The sequence below is a fragment of the Triturus cristatus genome, chromosome 2_1 (genome assembly GCF_964204655.1).
Source record: "Triturus cristatus chromosome 2_1, aTriCri1.1, whole genome shotgun sequence".
Classification (NCBI taxonomy): domain Eukaryota; kingdom Metazoa; phylum Chordata; class Amphibia; order Caudata; family Salamandridae; genus Triturus; species Triturus cristatus.
Genome location: NC_140581.1, coordinates 29,358,505 through 29,380,750, shown reverse-complemented (window position 1 = coordinate 29,380,750; position 22,246 = coordinate 29,358,505). Strand labels below are relative to the sequence as shown.

The 22,246-nt window shown below is 49.4% G+C and overlaps 1 protein-coding gene across 1 annotated transcript in view; it reads right to left on the bottom strand.

The window, feature by feature from the left end:
- Positions 1-22,246, bottom strand: part of NPR2 (natriuretic peptide receptor 2) — a 571,736-nt gene that overhangs the window by 201,126 nt on the left and 348,364 nt on the right. Inside the window, exon 6 of the mRNA XM_085627733.1 lies at positions 7,556-7,688. Coding sequence (XP_085483859.1) covers positions 7,556-7,688 — 133 coding nt within the window. The remainder of the gene's footprint in view (positions 1-7,555; positions 7,689-22,246) is intronic.

Below are 22,246 nucleotides of genomic sequence, written 5' to 3'. Positions count from 1 at the left end.
GGAGCCCTGATGATACACTCACACTGTGATATAACCCAGTCTGAAGGAGTACTCCTGATGCACCCACGCTGTGATACAACCCGGTCTGAGGGAGCCCTGATGATGAACTCACACTGTGATATAACCCAGTCCGAGGGAGCCCTGATGATACACTCACGCGGTGATATAACCCAGTCCAAGGGAGCCCAGCAGATTAATTTACGCTGCAATATAACCCAGTCGAAGGGAGCCCAGCAGATGCACTTACGCTGCGGTATAACCCAATCCGAGGGTGCCCAGCAGATGCACTTACGCTGCGGTATAACCCAGTCCGAGGAAGCCCTGATGATGCACTCACACTGTGATATAACCCAGTCTGAGGGAGCCAGGCTTGTACACTCACGCTGTGATATAACCCAGTGCCAGGGGGCCTAGCTGACGCACTCACACTGTGATATAAGCCAGTCCGAGGGAGCCCTGCTGCTACACTCACGCTGTGATATAACCCAGTCTGAGGGAGCCCTGATGATACACTCACACTGTGATATAACCCAGTCTGAAGGAGTACTCCTGATGCACCCACGCTGTGATACAACCCGGTCTGAGGGAGCCCTGATGATGAACTCACACTGTGATATAACCCAGTCCGAGGGAGCCCTGATGATACACTCATGCTGTGATATAACCCAGTCCAAGGGAGCCCAGCAGATTCATTTACGCTGCAATATAACCCAGTCGAAGGGAGCCCAGCAGATGCACTTACGCTGCGGTATAACCCAATCCGAGGGTGCCCAGCAGATGCACTTACGCTGCGGTATAACCCAGTCCGAGGAAGCCCTGATGATGCACTCACACTGTGATATAACCCAGTCTGAGGGAGCCAGGCTTGTACACTCACGCTGTGATATAACCCAGTGCCAGGGGGCCTAGCTGACGCACTCACACTGTGATATAAGCCAGTCCGAGGGAGCCCTGCTGCTACACTCACGCTGTGATATAACCCAGTCTGAGGGAGCCCTGATGATACACTCACACTGTGATATAACCCAGTCTGAAGGAGTACTCCTGATGCACCCACGCTGTGATACAACCCGGTCTGAGGGAGCCCTGATGATGAACTCACACTGTGATATAACCCAGTCCGAGGGAGCCCTGATGATACACTCACGCTGTGATATAACCCAGTCCAAGGGATCCCAGCAGATTCATTTACGCTGCAATATAACCCAGTCGAAGGGAGCCCAGCAGATGCACTTACGCTGCGGTATAACCCAATCCGAGGGCACCCAGCAGATGCACTTACGCTGCGGTATAACTCACTCCAGGAGAGCCCTGATGATGCTCTCATGCTGTGATATAACCCAGTTCGAGGGAGCCCGGCTGATGCACTCATGCTGTAATATATCCCGGTGCCAAGGGGCCCAGCTCAGCAGATGCCCTCACGCTGTGATATAACCCATTCCGAGGGAGCCCAGCAGATGCACTCACGCTGCGATATAACCCAGTCCGAGGGAGCCCAGCAGATGCACTTTCTGTGCGATATAACCCAGCCCAAGGGAGCCCTGATGATGCACTTTCGCTGCAATATAACCCAGTTCAAGGGGGCCCTGATGATGCACTCACGCTGTGATATAACCCAGTCTGAGGGAGCCAGGCTGATACACCCACACTGCAATATAACCCAGTCCAAGGGAGCCCTGATGATGCACTTACGCTGTGATATAACCCAGTCCGAGGAAGCCCTGATGATGCACTCACACTGTGATATAACCCAGTCTGAGGGAGCCAGGCTTGTACACTCACGCTGTGATATAACCCAGTGCCAGGGGGCCTAGCTGACGCACTCACACTGTGATATAAGCCAGTCCGAGGGAGCCCTGCTGCTACACTCACGCTGTGATATAACCCAGTCTGAGGGAGCCCTGATGATACACTCACACTGTGATATAACCCAGTCTGAAGGAGTACTCCTGATGCACCCACGCTGTGATACAACCCGGTCTGAGGGAGCCCTGATGATGAACTCACACTGTGATATAACCCAGTTTGAGGGAGCCTGGCTGATACACTCATGCTGTGATATAACCCAGTCTGAGGGAGCCCTGATGATACACCCACGATGTGATATAACCCAGTCTGAGGGAGCCCAGCTGATACACTCACGCTGTGATATAACCCAGTACGAAGGAGCGCTGCTGATAGACTCACGCTGTGACATAACCCAGTCTGAAGGAGTACTCCTGATGCTCTCACACTGTGATATAACCCAGTCTGAGGGAGCCCACGCTGTGATATAACCCAGTCTGAAGGAGTACTCCTGATGCTCTCACACTGTGATATAACCCAGTCTGAGGGAGCCCACGCTGTGATGTAACCCAGTCCGAGGGAGCCCTGATGATGCACTCACACTGTGATATAACCCAGTCTGAGGGAGCCCTGCTGATGCACCCACGCTGTGATATAACCCAGTCCGAGGGAGCCCTGATGATGCACTCTCACTGTGATATAACCCAGTCTGAGAGACCTCGGCTGATACACTCATGCTGTGATATAACCCAGTCTGAAGGAGCGCTGCTGATAGACTCACGCTGTGATATTACCCAGTTTGAAGGAGTACTCCTGATGCTCTAACACTTTGATATAACCCAGTCTGAGGGAGCCCTGCTGATGCACTCACACTGTGATATAACCCAGTCTGAAGGAGTACTCCTGATGCACCCACGCTGTGATATAACCCGGTCTGAGGGAGCCCTGATGATGAACTCACACTGTGATATAACCCAGTCCGAGGGAGCCCTGATGATACACTCACGCTGTGATATAACCCAGTCTGAGGGAGCCCTGCTGATGCACTCACACTGTGATATAACCCAGTCTGAAGGAGTACTCCTGATGCACCCACGCTGTGATATAACCCGGTCTGAGGGAGCCCTGATGATGCACTCACACTGTGATATAACCCAGTTAGAGGGAGCCTGGCTGATACACTCATGCTGTGATATAACCCAGTCTGAGGGAGCCCGGCTGATACACCCACGCTGTGATATAACCCAGTCTGAGGGAGCCCGGCTGATACACTCACGCTGTGATATAACCCAGTATGAAGGAGCGCTGCTGATAGACTCACGCTGTGACATAACCCAGTCTGAAGGAGTACTCCTGATGCTCTCACACTGTGATATAACCCTGTCTGAGGGAGCCCACGCTGTGATATAACCCAGTCTGAAGGAGTACTCCTGATGCTCTCACACTGTGATATAACCCAGTCTGAGGGAGCCCACGCTGTGATGTAACCCAGTCCGAGGGAGCCCTGATGATGCACTCACACTGTGATATAACCCAGTCTGAGGGAGCCCTGTTGATGCACTCACACTGTGATATAACCCAGTCTGAGGGAGCCCTGCTGATGCACCCACGCTGTGATACAAACCAGTCCGAGGGAACCCTGATGATGCACTCCCACTGTGATATAACCCAGTCTGAGGGAGCCCTGCGGATACACTCACGCTGTGGTATAACCCAGTCTGAGGGAGCCCGGCAGATACACTCACGCTGTGATATAACCCAGTCTGAGGGAGCCCTGATGATGCACTCACACTGTGATATAACCCAGTCTGAGGGAGCCCTGATGATACACTCACGCTGTGATATAACCCAGTCCGAGGGAGCCCTGATGATGCACTCACACTGTGATATAACCCAGTCTGAGGGAGCCCAGCAGATGCACTCACGCTGTGGTATAACCCAGTCTGAGGGAGCCCTGATGATACACCCACGCTATGATATAACCCAGTCTGAGGGAGCCCTGATAATGCACTCACACTGTGATAGAACCCAGTCTGAGGGAGCCCTGATGATGCACTCACAATGTGATATAACCCAGTCTGAGGGAGCCCGGCTGATACACTCACGCTGTGGTATAACCCAGTCTGAGGGAGCCCGGCTGATACACTCACGCTGTGATATAACCCAGTCTGAGGGAGCCCTGATGATGCACTCCCTCTCACATATTTCCAACTCAATGTGCGGTATTGAGTGACTCTGGTTGGTGGGAGCCATATGGCTTCACTCTCTTTGGTATGTTGTTCCCCAGGGTGGCTCTGATCTCCTTGCCTTTCTATAACTGGATGTGAGAAGTATTCTGCTATCACTTGTCTGATATAATTCTATCTGAGAGAACCGTGCCATTTACTCGCTCTGACATAAACCTGTTCAGAAAGACCCATTGCGTCACTCACTGTGACATACTCCTACCCGAGGCAGCCCAGCTGCTCCCTCCCCTACTGGTTTTCTTCTATAAGAGCTTCTGCCAGGAAGTCCTCTCCTCATAGATACCCCTCTCTTTACCTTAGAGACACAGACTTCCTACAGTCCATTCTCTTTTCTTGCACCCTTGAGCCTGGTGCCTTTTCCTACCTTTCCTAAAGAAGTGAGTATCTGAAGGGCTTCCTAGCTTTCTCTGGCTGTAAGGCTCCTACAAGAGTCCTTCCCTCTCATATGGGGGAGGCAGAACCCACAGGCTCTCTAAGCCTTCCACTGATACATCCATGCATCATGCCATGCCAGCTACCATGACATCAGATCTGCATGGTCTGTACAACTTCTACAGCCAGTACACAGGCCATCTCTGGAAGAGACCAGTTACAGTGGGAATGTATGTTTCATACAGATTGCATCTGTGCTAAGTGGCTGCCTCCTACTTGAAGCATCAGAACTATAGTGTCCAAGATCCTGGAACCAGGTACCCATCGCTCACTTCGTTCCAGCAAGGCTACCCACTGAGGGAGCCTGGAACTGCAGGCTCAGTTAAACCGCAACAGATTACTGGTATGCATCTTTAGGAAAGACCACAGAACAACAGAGTGCAGGGATTGTAGACACTCAGGAGGTGTGACCTTGTAGAAGCCTCTACAGTGTCTCCCACTAGGAAGACTTGGGTTTGCCCCACCTTAAAAATACTCCTTTTAATAAGTCTTTCTACTTTCTATGGGGAGACGGAGGCAGACAGACAGGGCCCTTGTCAGTATTGCCTTGACATCAGGACAGACTCTACACCACACAGTGAAGCTTAGCAGAGATTGATTTATTCTAACATCATGGCTGGCCACTGGGTTCACTGTCTGCACTTTAAAGGTAGCTGCTTAGGAGCACGGCTGAGTCATTTGCCAGATTCAACAACATGAAACCAACACTAGTGTCTCTCAGTCCCAGAGGTCAAAGTTGAGAAGAAGTTCTCCGGGCATGTCTACCTCCTAGAGCACTCTCCAGGCATAACATAAGCAAGCCCATGCCAGGCAGACATCAGGAGCTGGAAGTGAATAGACATCTCACAAGTGAGGGGTCCCGAGGCATCCAAAGAGCTGGAGGTTTTGAGACATCTCAAGAGCTGGAGGTTTTGATACATTGGGGAGAGGAGTTGGCCTAACGGCTAGGGCGGTCGACCTCGATCCTGGGGAACTCGGTTCGAGTCTCGGCAATGATGCTGAACATCCTGTGATTCTGGGCAAATCACTTAATCTCCTCGTGCCTAACAAAAATGAATGTGTGTTCCTCATGTAACGTAACTGGTGCTATGTAAAGTGCTCTGATACCCGATTCGGGTCAAGTTCGCGCTATATAAAACTCTGCAAAAAAAATAATGTCAAGAGCTACAAGTGTTGAGACAAAATAAGAACTGGAGTGTTGAAACATCTGTAGTCAAAAAAAGTTTCCCCCTTTCGGCACGTATACAATTCCACACAATGGCTCACAACAAAAACAATCAATCATCAGAACAAAACACTAAAACCTGAACCCGATCAAGTGTTCACATGATTTATAGATATTTATTTCAATATGACAAAATTTATCATCACAATAACAATCAATAGTCACATACACTTACAAGGATTACAAATATACAGCAGGGTTAAAAAGGTTACAAATCTAATATTCATTATATGCACAAATTGCAAAAAAGGGAGAACATGTAAGAAAATTGCTTTCTTATCAGCTAAGAGAAAAAAGACATTAGATCTGGATCAACTGTTCTCCTAGACATATTTTCAAATGCTTGATTGTTTGGAAAACAGATGTCACCACAATCTATAGTCTGCCTTCTAAATCAGTGTTGAAACATCTGAACAGCTCAAGGTCTTGAGACATCCAAAAAGCTGGAAGTCTTGAGTCATCTCAAGAGCTGGAGGTTTTGAGGTATCTCAAGACTAAGAGGTTTTGGGGCATCAAAAGAGCAGATGGTTTTGATACATATCAAGTGCAGGAAGGGTTGAGACATCTCTAGAGCTGGAGGTTCTGAGACATCTCAAGAGCGAGGGGTCTTGAAACATCTCAAGAGGGAAGGGTCTTGAAACATCTCGAGAGCGAGGGGTCTTGAAACATCTCAAGAACAAGGGGTCTTGAAACATCTCGAGAGCGAGGGGTCTTGAAACATCTCGAGAGCGAGGGGTCTTGAAACATCTCAAGAACAAGGGGTCTTGAAACATCTCAAGAGTGAGGGGTCTTGAAACATCTCAAGAGCGAAGGGTCTTGAAACATCTCAAGAGCGAGGGGTCTTGAAACATCTCAAGAGTGAGGGGTCTTGAAACATCTCAAGAGTGAGGGGTCTTGAAACATCTCAAGAAGATAGGGTCTTGAAACATCTCGAGAGCGAGGGGTCTTGAAACATCTCAAGAGCAAGGGGTCTTGAAACATCTCAAGAGTGAGGGGTCTTGAAACATCTCAAGAGCGAAGGGTCTTGAAACATCTCAAGAGCGAAGGGTCTTGAAACATCTCAAGAGCGAAGGGTCTTGAAACATCTCAAGAGCGAGGGGTCTTGAAACATCTCAAGATCAAGGGGTCTTGAAACATCTCAATAGGGAAGGGTCTTGAAACATCTCGAGAGCGAGGGGTCTTGAAACATCTCAAGAGCAAGGGGTCTTGAAACATCTCAAGAGTGAGGGGTCTTGAAACATCTCAAGAGCTAAAGGTCTTGAAACATCTCAAGAGCGAGGGGTCTTGAAACATCTCAAGAGCGAGGGGTCTTGAAACATCTCAAGAGGGAAGGGTCTTGAAACATCTCAAGAGTGAGGGGTCTTGAAACATCTCAAGAGCGAGGGGTCTTGAAACATCTCAAGAGGGAAGGGTCTTGAAACATCTCATGAGCGAGGGGTCTTGAAACATCTCAAGAGCGAGGGGTCTTGAAACATCTCAAGAGCGAGGGGTCTTGAAACATCTCGAGAGCAAGGGGTCTTGAAACATCTCAAGAGCGAAGGGTCTTGAAACATCTCAAGAGCAGATGGTTTTGATACTCGTCAAGAGCTAAAAGTCTTGAGAGATATCAAGAACTGGAAGTGTTGAGACTTCTGAACAGCTCAAGGTCTTCAGACATTGGAAGAGCTGGAAGGATTGAGACATCCTAGAGCTGAAGGTTTTGTGACATATCAAGACAAGGAGGCCTGGAGAAATCTCAAGAGGTGGGGGAGTTATTCAGGGTATATCAGAATCTGTCTTTGTAAAGGACCATTTCCCCATTTGTTTCCTTCTCACTGCACCATTCATCATGCACAGCAGAACCGCCACCCGTACAAGGATAACCTACTTTGTTTGCAGAAAGGATCGTCAGTGTTGAAGACACATGGCGGATTGTCCAAGGGCGGGGACCCCTTCACCCACTGGATGGGTTTTCCAATCCAGTTAATTGATTTGCTGATTCCGTTGTAGTATCCAGTCACCTACAAAGAGACAGAAAATGCATGACATGGCCTCCCTCCAATAGGACGGTGACCCTCTGGGTTAAGCGTTGTTCTAGGTTACATGATTTTAAAGCTCAACCACAAAAAGGCTTCACACAATCATTTTGGTTAGGCAACTTTTCCACTAAAGTGTTTTTTTTAATAATAATGACGACTTTGTTTTCATATAAAGCCCATGCCACACTTCAGCTATTCCCAAGCATTGTAAATCACACCTGTTACCATAACCAAATTAATGACACTCAATTTACCGACCTCGGATGGATGTAAAGCTGAGTAGGCCTATCTAGGATTGGAACTTGTGTCCTGCGGATGTCAGGAACAAGTTTTACCTCACTGAGCCGTGTTTATGCATCACATTGATTCTCGACAGCCAAAGTTGTAAATTCAAAGTGTTGCATTTGTACACCCTTGGTCATTGCCAGTCCATAGCCTGGTGCAGGGCCTCAAACTCAAGAGAAGTGATGGACTGAATGTCAGGCTCTGCGCTGCATGATGCACAGTCTGCCACATGGAAGCAACCAGAGCTGGGAGCAGAAGGGATTGTTGTTGGAAATCTGAGGGCACTTACAGCAAGCCATTCACCTTTCAAGCAAAAGTTTGCAAAATTTAAGTAAGACATTATCTTGTATGTATGCTGCTGCTTTGTGTGCATGTCTGTGTGTATGTACTGCTGCTGTGTGTGCATGTCTGTGTGTATATACTGCTGCTGCTGTGTGTGCATGTGTGTGTGTATATACTGCTGCTGTGTGTGCATGTCTGTGTGTATATACTGCTGCTGCTGTGTGTGCATGTCTGTGTGTATATACTGCTGCTGTGTGTGCATGTCTGTGTGTATATACTGTTGCTGCTGTGTGTGCATGTCTGTGTGTATATACTGCTGCTGTGTGTGCATGTCTGTGTGTATATACTGCTGCTGCTGTGTGTGCATGTCTGTGTGTATATGCTGCTGCTGTGTGTGCATGTCTGTGTGTATATACTGCTGCTGTGTGTGCATGTCTGTGTGTATATACTGCTGCTGTGTGTGCATGTCTGTGTGTATATACTGCTGCTGCTGTGTGTGCATGTGTGTGTGTATATACTGCTGCTGTGTGTGCATGTCTGTGGGTATATACTGCTGCTGCTGTGTGTGCATGTCTGTGTGTACATACTGCTGCTGCTGTGTGTGCATGTCTGTGTGTATATACTGCTGCTGCTGTGTGTGCATGTCTGTGTGTATATACTGCTGCTGCTGTGTGTGCATGTCTGTGTGTATATACTACTGCTGCTGTGTGTGCGTGTCTGTGTAAATACTACTGCTGCTGTGTGTGCATGTCTGTGTGTATATACTGCTGCTGCTGTGTGTGCATGTCTGTGTGTATATACTGCTGCTGTGTGTGCATGTCTGTGTGTATATACTGCTGCTGCTGTGTGTGCATGTGTGTGTGTATATACTGCTGCTGTGTGTGCATGTCTGTGTGTATATACTGCTGCTGCTGTGTGTGCATGTGTGTGTGTATATACTGCTGCTGTGTGTGCATGTCTGTGTGTATATACTGCTGCTGTGTGTGCATGTCTGTGTGTATATACTGCTGCTGCTGTGTGTGCATGTGTGTGTGTATATACTGCTGCTGTGTGTGCATGTCTGTGTGTATATACTGCTGCTGCTGTGTGTGCATGTCTGTGGGTATATACTGCTGCTGCTGTGTGTGCATGTCTGTGTGTATATACTGCTGCTGCTGTGTGTGCATGTCTGTGTGTATATACTACTGCTGCTGTGTGTGCGTGTCTGTGTAAATACTACTGCTGCTGTGTGTGCATGTCTGTGTGTATATACTGCTTCTGTGTGTGCATGTCTGTGTGTATATACTGCTGCTGCTGTGTGTGCATGTCTGTGTGTATATACTGCTGCTGTGTGTGCATGTCTGTGTGTATATACTGCTGCTGCTGTGTGTGCATGTCTGTGTGTATATACTGCTGCTGTGTGTGCATGTCTGTGTGTATATACTGCTTCTGTGTGTGCATGTCTGTGTGTATATACTGCTGCTGCTGTGTGTGCATGTCTGTGTGTATATACTGCTGCTGTGTGTGCATGTCTGTGTGTATATACTGCTGCTGCTGTGTGTGCATGTCTGTGTGTATATACTGCTGCTGTGTTTGGATGTCTGTGTGTATATACTGCTGCTGCTGTGTGTGCATGTCTGTGTGTATATACTGCTGCTGTGTGTGCATGTCTGTGTGTATATACTGCTGCTGCTGTGTGTGCATGTCTGTGTGTATATACTGCTGCTGTGTTTGCATGTCTGTGTGTATATACTGCTGCTGCTGTGTGTGCATGTCTGTGTGTATATACTGCTGCTGCTGTGTGTGCATGTCTGTGTGTATATACTGCTGCTGTGTGTGCATGTCTGTGTGTATATACTGCTGCTGCTGTGTGTGCATGTCTGTGTGTATATACTGCTGCTGTGTTTGCATGTCTGTGTGTATATACTGCTGCTGTGTGTGCATGTCTGTGTGTATATACTGCTGCTGCTGTGTGTGCATGTCTGTGTGTATATACTGCTGCTGTGTGTGCATGTCTGTGTGTACATACTGCTGCTGCTGTGTTTGCATGTCTGTGTGTATATACTGCTGCTGCTGTGTGTGCATGTCTGTGTGTATATACTGCTGCTGTGTGTGCATGTCTGTGTGTATATACTGCTGCTGCTGTGTGTGCATGTCTGTGTGTATATACTGCTGCTGTGTGTGCATGTCTGTGTGTATATACTGCTGCTGCTGTGTGTGCATGTCTGTGTGTATATACTGCTGCTGTGTGTGCATGTCTGTGTGTATATACTGCTGCTGCTGTGTGTGCATGTCTGTGTGTATATGCTGCTGCTGTGTGTGCATGTCTGTGTGTATATACTGCTGCTGTGTGTGCATGTCTGTGTGTATATACTGCTGCTGTGTGTGCATGTCTGTGTGTATATACTGCTGCTGCTGTGTGTGCATGTGTGTGTGTATATACTGCTGCTGTGTGTGCATGGCTGTGTGTATATACTGCTGCTGCTGTGTGTGCATGTCTGTGGGTATATACTGCTGCTGCTGTGTGTGCATGTCTGTGGGTATATACTGCTGCTGCTGTGTGTGCATGTCTGTGTGTATATACTGCTGATGCTGTGTGTGCATGTCTGTGTGTATATACTACTGCTGCTGTGTGTGCGTGTCTGAGTAAATACTACTGCTGCTGTGTGTGCATGTCTGTGTGTATATACTGCTTCTGTGTGTGCATGTCTGTGTGTATATACTGCTGCTGCTGTGTGTGCATGTCTGTGTGTATATACTGCTGCTGTGTGTGCATGTCTGTGTGTATATACTGCTGCTGCTGTGTGTGCATGTCTGTGTGTATATACTGCTGCTGTGTGTGCATGTCTGTGTGTATATACTGCTTCTGTGTGTGCATGTCTGTGTGTATATACTGCTGCTGCTGTGTGTGCATGTCTGTGTGTATATACTGCTGCTGTGTGTGCATGTCTGTGTGTATATGCTGCTGCTGCGTGTGCATGTCTGTGTGTATATACTGCTGCTGTGTTTGCATGTCTGTGTGTATATACTGCTGCTGCTGTGTGTGCATGTCTGTGTGTATATACTGCTGCTGTGTGTGCATGTCTGTGTGTATATACTGCTGCTGCTGTGTGTGCATGTCTGTGTGTATATACTGCTGCTGTGTTTGCATGTCTGTGTGTATCTACTGCTGCTGCTGTGTGTGCATGTCTGTGTGTATATACTGCTGCTGCTGTGTGTGCATGTCTGTGTGTATATACTGCTGCTGTGTGTGCATGTCTGTGTGTATATACTGCTGCTGCTGTGTGTGCATGTCTGTGTGTATATACTGCTGCTGTGTTTGCATGTCTGTGTGTATATACTGCTGCTGTGTGTGCATGTCTGTGTGTATATACTGCTGCTGCTGTGTGTGCATGTCTGTGTGTATATACTGCTGCTGTGTGTGCATGTCTGTGTGTACATACTGCTGCTGCTGTGTTTGCATGTCTGTGTGTATATACTGCTGCTGCTGTGTGTGCATGTCTGTGTGTATATACTGCTGCTGTGTGTGCATGTCTGTGTGTATATACTGCTGCTGCTGTGTGTGCATGTCTGTGTGTATATACTGCTGCTACTGTGTGTGCATGTCTGTGTTTTTATACTTCTGTTGCATCAGTCAGAGAATAAATAGGTTGAACACATTCTAGAGACAATGCTGGCTATGACATAATGGTGTTGATTATGGGCATATTGTGTGGGCATCCATGGCATGTTGGCACCTACTCCTTGTGAAAGGCTGACATGCATAAATGGGGTAGTACTTGGCATTTAGTGGGCATCCATTCCATGATAGCTTCCACCCCCGGCAAAATGCTAGCCCAAGCATAGCTGTGGTAATTCCTGGCATAGGGTGAGCATCTGTGACATGATGGTGCCCACCACCAGTATAATGGTGGCCCTGGCATGATGGTGGCAGTTCCTGGCATACTGCGGATATTCAAGGATTGAGATGGTGATACACGGGCATGCAAGACAGTCTATCCATATATTCTAAAAGAAAACGTTTTTGATTAAAATGATGCACTGATAAACCTATCTATGGCCTCAATTGATGGATTTGTATAATCCATTATTTTTCCCGCCCTCCCCTTTCCTAGGAGAACCGCACCTGACACTGGCCGTCTGTAATGTCGTGACAATGACGCGATACGCCTGATGCGTACGCGTCAGGTCACGTGGTGTTCAGGAAATAAAAGGCGGTCGCGCGCGTACTTAAGCCACTGAGGCTACGACGGCGGACCCAAGTTAACAACTATTTGGTCTCCGTGTTTTGCATACAATCATAGGCCCTTAGTCGCGACCCCCCCGGTGGTTGCAGATCCGTCTAGTGACGGCGGGAGCTGGAGAACACCACACAAACTGGCGACGAGGGCGGGCGTGCCCTCGCGTGGTGCGCTGGTGTGGCGGCCACGAGCGCTGCTCTTGGCTCGTGGTGCTCGTGCCCCAGCGCGGAGGGCGGATTCTTCTGCCCATCGTGAAGCCTGGTGCGCGGAACGATCGTGCTGACTGGCAGGGGCGCTGCAGGTTTCGCGCAAGAGGCGCGTGAGTCATTGAACTGCCAGCCACGTGGTCCAGGCCTGGAGGAGAGCTGATCGTAGTGCCCCAACGCGAGTACGCCCTGCAAGTGCTGCCAATCTTAACCACAGAAGGGGAGGCCAACCCCTGAAATACCCTGTGAGTACCAGTGGCTGAGTGACTGTGGCCCCAACTGTTAGGAAGTCTGAATGAGCTCACATCAGAGCACAGTGGCCTAGTATTTCCAAACTTCACTTAGGAGGGTGACCCATCAGTCAGGGGCAGGCACGGTGAAAAGGGGAAATCCCCAAGCACACGAGGACACAGAGGGAGCGCCCGGTGGAGGGGAAGACCCGCGAGGGCTAGAGGCACGACCAGCAGGACACACACACACACAGAGGCCGGGGAGGACCACACACAGCGCTGCGAAAGAGCCATGGCCACGATACCGCCAATAGAACCCTTCATAGTAGAAGGGTCACCGTCTTCGATTGCGGCAAAGTGGAAGGACTGGGAAGATCGGCTGCGCATATTTATCGAGGCCACCAAAGTCCACAGAGTGGAAAAGACATTCACAACATTGTCAAGACGCTAGCGGAGGCCACTCCCATAACACACCTGACACTGATAGCCGCCCTTAATGAACACTTCGAACCCATGGCCAACCGCGATTATGAGAGGTTCATCTTCCGGCAAGCGCGCCAGCTTCCGGAGGAATCACTTGACACGTATCACACCCGCCTGAAGAACCTTGCAGCCATGTGTGGGTTCCGGGATGAGACGGAAGAAATCAGAGGGCAGATCATTCAGGGTTGCACATCAGCCAAACTGCGAGAGCGCATACTGGAAGAGTCCGGGAAGCCGTTGGCGGAAATCCTGACGATGCGTCGGACCAAAGAGCTGTTGAAAGCGCGGGCAGCGCACATGGAAGCCGTTCTTCAAGCGCCAGTGAAGACTGAACCTGTAAACGCGGTGTCGGCCAGACCCACACAGAAGTGGGGCAGGAAAGGAGCGGGAACTCCCTCCCCAGGACAACCAAAGTCGTGTGGATACTGTGGGGGATCGCCGCACGAAGCAGCGGAGTGTCCTGCAAAAGACAAAAGATGCTCGAGATGCGGAAGATTCAATCATTTCGAAAAGGTATGCCGGTCAAAGAAGTACCGCAGGCCTCGCCAATCGGCGAACACTGTCAAGGAAGAAGATCCAGTACCCAGCAACATGGATGACGATGAGGAGGAAGAGAGAGTGGTGCACAAAATCCACATGATTGGCACCGCCACCCGCAAGGCAAGACGCCTACCACAATGCAGTATCCGAGTAGGGTCGCAGGAGGTCACCGCAGTTGTGGACACCGGTGCCACTATTAACATCATGGCCGCAGCCCTACACAGCACGATGCACCCGAAGCCGACTCTACATCCCTCAATGATAACAGTGTTTGTGTATGGCCAGGAAGCCCCGTTGAAAATACGTGGACGGTTCCGGACGGTCATTTCCCACGGCACGCAGTCGGTTACCACCAACATCTACGTCACAGAAGACGATCAGGGCATGCTACTGGGATGCCGAGCGGCCGAGGACCTGGGAGTCGTGACATTTGCTTTCGGAGTACACCAGGAATCCCTGCAGCACATCCTAGGCGAATTCGAGGAGGTCTTCCGTGGAATCGGGAAGTTCCGAGGGAAGGAAATTCACCTCCACATCGACCCAACGGTCCAGCCGGTTGCCCTACGACATCGGCGGATAGCGTTTCACCTGAGGCCGTTGGTGGAAGAGGAACTCAAGAAGCTAGAAGCAGCAGGAATAATTGAAAAGGTGTCCGGTCCCACTCCGTGGGTATCCCCCATCGTAGTCTCCCGGAAGCCCAAACAGCCGGGCGCAGTGAGAATCTGCGTCGACATGCGACTTCCCAACGTCGCAATCAAACGGGAACGTCACATCACTCCCACGATAGATGATCTCATTGGAGAAATGGCAGGAGCATGTTGGTTTTCAAAATTGGACCTCAGGTCCGGATATCACCAACTAGTGTTGGACGAAGCCTCCCGCAACATCACAACGTTCTCCACACATGTGGGACTCCGGAGATACACCAGGCTAAGTTTTGGAGTGTCCAGCGCCGCAGAGGTATTCCAAAATGTAATACAGGAGCTGACTGCAGGCATCTCGGGGATAATCAATGTCAGCGATGACATTATGATCCACGCCAAAACTATTCAAGAACACAATGAGCGACTGCTCCAAGTGCTACGACAGATACGAGATGCCGGCCTCCCTCTTCACCGAGTTAAATGTGAGTTCCTGTGCACCAAACTACAATTCTTTGGCTATACATTCTCTAAGGAAGGGGTAAACCCTGATCCGGAGAAAGTGCGGGACATTAAAGAAGCCGTCGCTCCCACCAATGTCACGGAAGTCCGCAGCTTCCTTGGGATGGTAAATTACTGTGGAAGATTTATCCAAGATTTGGCCAACCTGACAGCACCGCTGAGGGAACTGACCAAGGAGTCCACCACCTGGAAGTGGGGCAGTGAACAAGCCCAGGCCTTCGAGAAAATCAAGGAATCTCTCTCTGAAGCCACGACCCTGACGTTCTTTGACCCCACCAAGCTAACCTTGGTCGCCGTGGATGCTGGTCCGGTTGGGCTAGGAGCTGTACTCCTGCAAAGAAGGAACCCTCAAGAAGAGTGGGCTCCCGTGGCATTCGCCAGCAGGTCCCTTACCGCAACGGAGGAGAGATACTCACAAATAGAAAAGGAAGCCATCGCTATTCACTGGGGGTGCCACCACTTTCATTTGTACTTGTATGGAAAACCGTTTGTAGTAGCAACAGACCACAAGCCACTGGTAGCGCTTTTCTCAGGGACCTCAACTAAGCCGCCGCCACAGATTGAAAAGTGGATGCTACAACTCCAGAACTATAATTGTAAAATAGAGTATCAGCCCGGATCCAAGAATCCGGCCGACTACCTGTCCCGCCATCCTCGGAAAGCCACGGCCCAGGAAATGGAGGAGGCCGTTGACCCTGAGGAGTATGTTAGGTGTGTCACCGCTCGGTCCTGTCCCCTACCCATCTCCATGGCCAGTCTACGGGAAGCCACAGGCCAGGATGAGTGTCTGCAGCGCGGCAAGGGAGCTATCCGGAGCAGTAGCTGGCATAAAGCGAAAGAGGAGTGGAAGAGTTTAACAACCACGGCCCAACGAATAATGGACAGTTTGTACCATGTTCGGGATGAGCTCACCGAGGATGACACAGGGTGCCTGCTATGAGGACACCGGCTAGTAATTCCTACATCGCTAACACAGAGGGTGGTGGACCTTGCCCATGTAGGACATCAAGGCATGGTTAAAACAAAATCAAGGCTTCGCACAAAAGTTTGGTTCCCACTAATGGATGACCTGGTAGAGGCCACGGTCCGTGCGTGCCCATCGTGCCAGGTCACTGGGGAGGCACCCCGACCTGCCCCTGTCATCGTGGAACCTCGGCCGAGGGTTCCTTGGTTCCGAGTTAGTGTAGATTTTGGTAGTCTTCCAGACGGACGCCATACCTTGGTAGCCATTGACGATCACTCAAATATCCAGAAGTGGAGATACTGTCGGCACTCAGTGCGACTGAAGTTATACCAAAACTCGAGAAGATCATGGCTGCCCATGGACTCGTGAAAGAAATAAGAACCGACAATGGATCCCCTTTCCAAAGTCAAGAATTTGCCTCCTACCTGTAAGCGCTGGGTATACATCATCGTCGGATCACCCCACGCTGGCCGCAAGCGAATGGGGAAGCTGAAAGATTCATGCGAACACTTAATAAAGTGATACGCATTGCACATGACAAGGCTCAATCTGTAGAATTGGCCATATTCACTTTTCTACGGAGTTACAGCCAAACACCCCAGACGACCACGGGGTGGCTCCAGAACATCTACTGATGGGAAGAGTAGTCAATGACACGATCCCTCATCATCCTGAGTGGCGACCGGAAGCTCCCGAGGACAGTGCCATTGATGCCCGGCGCCGAAAAGCACACGCTCATGTCAGTACTAGGCGAAGAGCCGCCCTACCAAACATCCGCCGAGGGGACACCGTACTGCTCAAGAACCGAGCCCAGGGAAGCAAATTCCATTTGAACTTTGAAAAGGAACCTTGGACGGTGTAGTCCGTCAAGGGAACTTGTGTGACTGCCACTCGTGGGAGAGAAAGAATAACCAGAAACGTGTCGTATTTCAAAAGGTATCACCCGCAGAGGGAAGAAGCGGGCCCTGACCAGGGGGGTGATGCCCGTAACACAAGGCAGGTGGAAGACGTCGACACTGGTGGCGGAGAGATGGAACCGGCCATGGAGGACACTGGAGAAACTGACATTCCCCGGTCATCTCCGCAGAGAGAGTTGTATGATACAGCACTGAGTCCTGAGCGACAGCCTCGCGAGACTGCGACCCCCGTCGAGGAGCAAAGTGGTGATACCGGAGACTCACAAGGCCGGGCGCGTCGCAGTACCACCTGCGGAGTAATCCTGAGCCCTCCTGTCGCCTCAAGGACTACCTCACGTAAGATTTTTCCATGTGTTGTTTGGAGGTTTTGAAATGTTTTAATAAAGGTGCGCGCCGGGTGGGGAGTCCAATGTCCGGAATGTTGTAGGTAAATTTGGTCTTCATGTTTGTTGGGGAGGAATGTAATGTCGTGACCATGACGCGATACGCTTGATGCGTACGCGTCAGGTCACGTGGTGTTCAGGAAATAAAAGGCGGTCGCGCGCGTACGTACGCCACTGAGGCTACGACGGCAGACCCAAGTTAACAACTATTTGTTCTCCGAGTTTTGCATACAATCATAGGCCCTTAGTCGCGACCCCCCCGGCGGTTGCAGTCCCGTCTAGTGACGGCGGGAGCCGGAGAACACCACAGCCGTCTCTGCTTGCCCACGTTAACTCTGCAGGGCTGTCTTGTGGCTGAAAGAAAGCTGATAACACAAACCAACATGGTGTCGGGCCCTCATTTGTGTACCTCCTTCATGGCTCAATGCCCACGCTCTGCATTGGATGTGGTATGCAGGTGACCTCAATCATGAGTTACAGTCGCACCGAAGGCACCCTAGGGAGTGATTTGAACTCGGCGATGAGGGGGCATTTTGTTCGCTACGAAAACACAGCTAAAGGTAGAATTACCCTTCGCGCGCAATTCTGCGTAGTCTTCCAGAATTTCTGGGTAATTCCGCAGGATTGCGCTACACGGAATCATGCGATTTACGCCAAGCCCCCCCCCCCCCCCGCTGTGACCTCTGCTGTGAGGGCGGGAAAGTTATAACATTAATGTTCACCTCGAAGCAGCAGGGATCTGGACAACTTGTGGAAGAGCCTCAAGGGTGAATGGATGCATTATCTAAATCCTGCACCGATGCTGGGCTCTCTGGTACCAATGGACCCCCACCCACCCGCCGCAACTACACAACCCACCGAGCAGTTACTTCAGCCATGAGGGCATTTGTATATTTCACTTGTTATAAGCTGAACTGTCACAGAAATACGATATTATTCAGAGAACCACAGCGAAGAAGTTGACAAGAAATCAAATCTGACAACAAAAACACCCAACAATGTCTCTAACCCGAGAAGATTCACACACATCTCACTCGACCTGTGTGCCCGAGAAGACGCACACACATCTCACTAGACCTGTGTGCCCGAGAAGACACACACACATCTCACTAGACCTGTGTGCCCGAGAAGACGCACACACATCTCACTAGACCTGTGTGCCCGAGAAGACGCACACACATCTCACTAGACCTGTGACACACATCTCACTAGACCTGTGCTTAGCAGCAGCTTTAAATCTTTTACTGAGAAGGGGGTGTTTCCATTGCTTGGTGTGGGACAGACACAACACCCGTGTGCTTCTGATTGTTGCAAGGATGAGGTGCACAATGGACTGGGCAGACATGCTTGTATCACTCTCAAGGCCTCTCCGGCGAGTTCTTGTTGTTGAGTTTTCCACTGAAAGAGACACTTGTCTTTTATTACATACTCAGCGCTTCCACCTGATCGCAAGCAGCTGGGGAGACTCGCAGAGACACTCAACCACTGTCTGCATTGAGAGTGCCAGCCTCTTAGGCGCGCTGCCAGCTCTGAGAGCCACTTTTGTACCAGATGCTGGCACCATTCACACTGTTATCACTTTCTGATCACACTGAGCTTCAGAAGGTGAGGAATCCTAGTGCCTTCTGGTGCTGTTTTGCTACCTCATGAGGTCCATGCATTCTTTCACTAGTGTTCAGACCTTTCCCTTGGAAATGTTTATTGGCAAGCGGTATCCAGCTAAACCTCAGCCTGATTCACTCCTGGTTGAGCAGACGTACAACTCTAAATATCAGGTGACCTTCAAGGTACCCAGTCAAACCTCACCCTGATGGTACCATAGATTCACTCCTGGTTGGGCAGATACACAGCACTGAAGAGCAGATGGCCATCAGGGTACCCAGTCAGACTTCAGACAGATGGTACCATAGAGTCACTCCTGGTTGGGCAGATACACAGCGCTGAAGAGCAGATGGCCATCAGGGTACCCAGTCAGACTTCAGCCTGATGGTACCGTAGAGTCACTCCTGGTTGGGCAGACGTACAACTCTGAAGATCAGGTGACCATCAATGTACCCAGCCAAACCTCAGACTGATAGACCCTTCACAGTTGGCTAAAGGCAGACCCTTTGCGGTTCACTAAAGACAGACCCTTCATGGTTGGCTAAAGACAGACCCTTGGCGGATGACTAAAGACAGACCCTTCACTGTAGGTAACAGACAGACCCTCTGCAGTTGGCTAAAGACAGACCCTTCATGTTTGGCTAAAGACAGACCCTTTGCAGTTGGCTAGAAACATACCCTTCGCAGTTGGCTAAAGGCAGACTCTTCATAGTTGACTAAAGGCAGACCCATCGCGGTTGAGTAAAGACAGACCCATCGCGGTTGAGTAAAGACAGACCCATCGCGGTTGAGTAAAGGCAGACCCATCGCGGTTGAGTAAAGACAGACCCATCGCGGTTGAGTAAAGGCAGACCCATCGCGGTTGAGTAAAGGCAGACCCATCGTGGTTGAGTAAAGACTGACCCATCGCGGTTGAGTAAAGACAGACCCATCGCGGTTGAGTAAAGACAGACCCTTCCCAGTTGTCTAAAGACAAACCCTTCGCAGTTGGCTAAAGACAGATCCTTGGTGGATGACGTTGGCTACAGACAGACCCTTTGCAGTTGCCTAAAGGCAGACCCTTCGTAGTTGGCTAAAGACAGACCTTTTCCGGTTGGCTAAAGACAGACCCTTTGCAGTTGGCAAATGACAGACCCTTATTGGCTGGCTAATGACAGACCCTTCATTGTTGGCTAATGACAGACCCTTCGCAGAGAGCTATAGACAGACCCTTCGCGGTTGTCTAACAACAGACCGTTCACAGTGGGCTATAGACAGACCCTTCGCAGTTGGCTAAATACAGACCCTTTGCGGTTGACTAATGACAGACCCTTTGCAGTTAGCTAACGACAGACCCTTTGCGGTTGACTAACGACAGACCCTTTGCGGTTGACTAACGACAGACCCTTCATGGTTGGCTCCTATGACATTGCTGAAGGCGTTCAGCAGCGAGTCATCCACAAACTACCCCTGGCATGCAGCAGCACGTGTGAGAGCTCCTGTGTGAGAAGGGCCAGCTGCCATGACGTCATGGACGCAGCTTTGTGTATTTAAAGATGAGCAGCACATTCCTGCCTCCCCGGCACTCGTGTCTCGTCCTTTCCTCCTGGCTGCTTCTGCGCTGCTTCTCTATCAGCCTTATCCCTCTTGCCACAGTTGTGCCTCTTTCTTTGATGAACATTTCTGTGTGTGCTGTTCCGCTTGTTGCAAAAATAATCAAAGCAAGAAAGAAGACACCAACTGGGACGCAACCTCAGCGCAAACCGCACGAGGACTGCAGAGAAGTTATGACTCACAAGGAGCTGTGAAATGAACACATTCGGACACAGACACTGAGTCAAGGTGATACTGTAAACACCACACGACCAGCGGGTATTAAGTGGTGGTACTTAAAACAGAAAACTGTGTAGCGCCGTCAACCACCCCTGATACACGAGAGAATCTAGGCGCTTGATGAGACGAAGAAGAACACAAGGTCAGATTAGATGCTGAAGGGTAATATTGCCTCTGAAGAGTAAAGACTGACAACCTTCCCTCTGATAATGAGCCAATCTGGCCATCAAAGGCCATGCCGCCGTCAGACGTGACGCCCAAGAGTTCTTGCCACCTTACTAGGGGTGGCCGTCATCCAAATTAGAAGGCCACTTGGAGTGCGCCCAGATTGAGTCTGAGTTGCCAAAGAGGAGAGTTTCGGTCTCGCCAAAGGTGAACTGGCCTTCACCTGGAGAGACTCTGTCTGAAAGAGGGCTGGGCAACCGAGAGCTCTTCAGAAACCACACAAGGGGTCTGTTTACGCAGGGGTCCGAATTACGAGTTTGAAGGTATTTAACATATCAGATAATTATCGGATTCATTAAATAACTCAACATTCATTAAATTCCGCAGGTCAAGCATGCTAAAACATAACAGAGGAAAAGCAAAGAGTTTATTTGCGGTAGTTTTTGTATGATTATTTATCTATATATGTTGCTTAATGCTCTTCTGCTCAGGCTGAGGTTTAAAATTCCTTTAGCTTTATTTATTTGTCACGGCTGCCTTTTTCCATGTTTTATCATTCTCCTCTCAAAGAATTAATAGTATGTTGAAGTTTATTTCTTTTAATACAAATGGTCTTAACAGTGTTCATAAAAAAAATGCTATCGAATGTTGGTTAAAAAATGTAAACCCAGACATTATCTATTTACAAGAGACACATTATAGAGATCAGGATGACTCAGATAAAATTTTGAAGAACTGGGCCGGCCATAAGATATCTTCCTCAGCTGGGCTGGCACAGAGAGGAGTATGCATATTGATAGGAAAACATGTCGGTTTTACTTTGGCTGGCACAGCCACAGACCATAGAGGTAGATGGGCAATTGCACACGGTAAATTAAACAACATAGACACAATTCTCGCTACAATGTATGCACCAATTTTAGATGATTCTTTGCCAATTTTTCAGTTAAAGAATGCCATAACAGGGCTCCCTGGGTTAATATTTTGAGGGGGGAGACTTTAATTTTCTTCAGAATCCTTCATTGGACTCCTCCAAAAAAGATCGTCGACAAAATAAACCCCAAACCGCTTTGGCTATCCAAACTTGTAAATCAGACCTTGATATCATGGATCATTGGCGATTCTCTAATCCTCTTAAACGAGAATATTCATGCCACTCAGCAAAGTATAACTCTGCATCTAGATTAGACTTTTTTTTAACCTCTCATGTTCTAGAGCTATATAATTATATACATCTTTCTAATGCTTTCTCCGATCATGCGGCAGTCTCCATGGAGGTAAAGCTGGG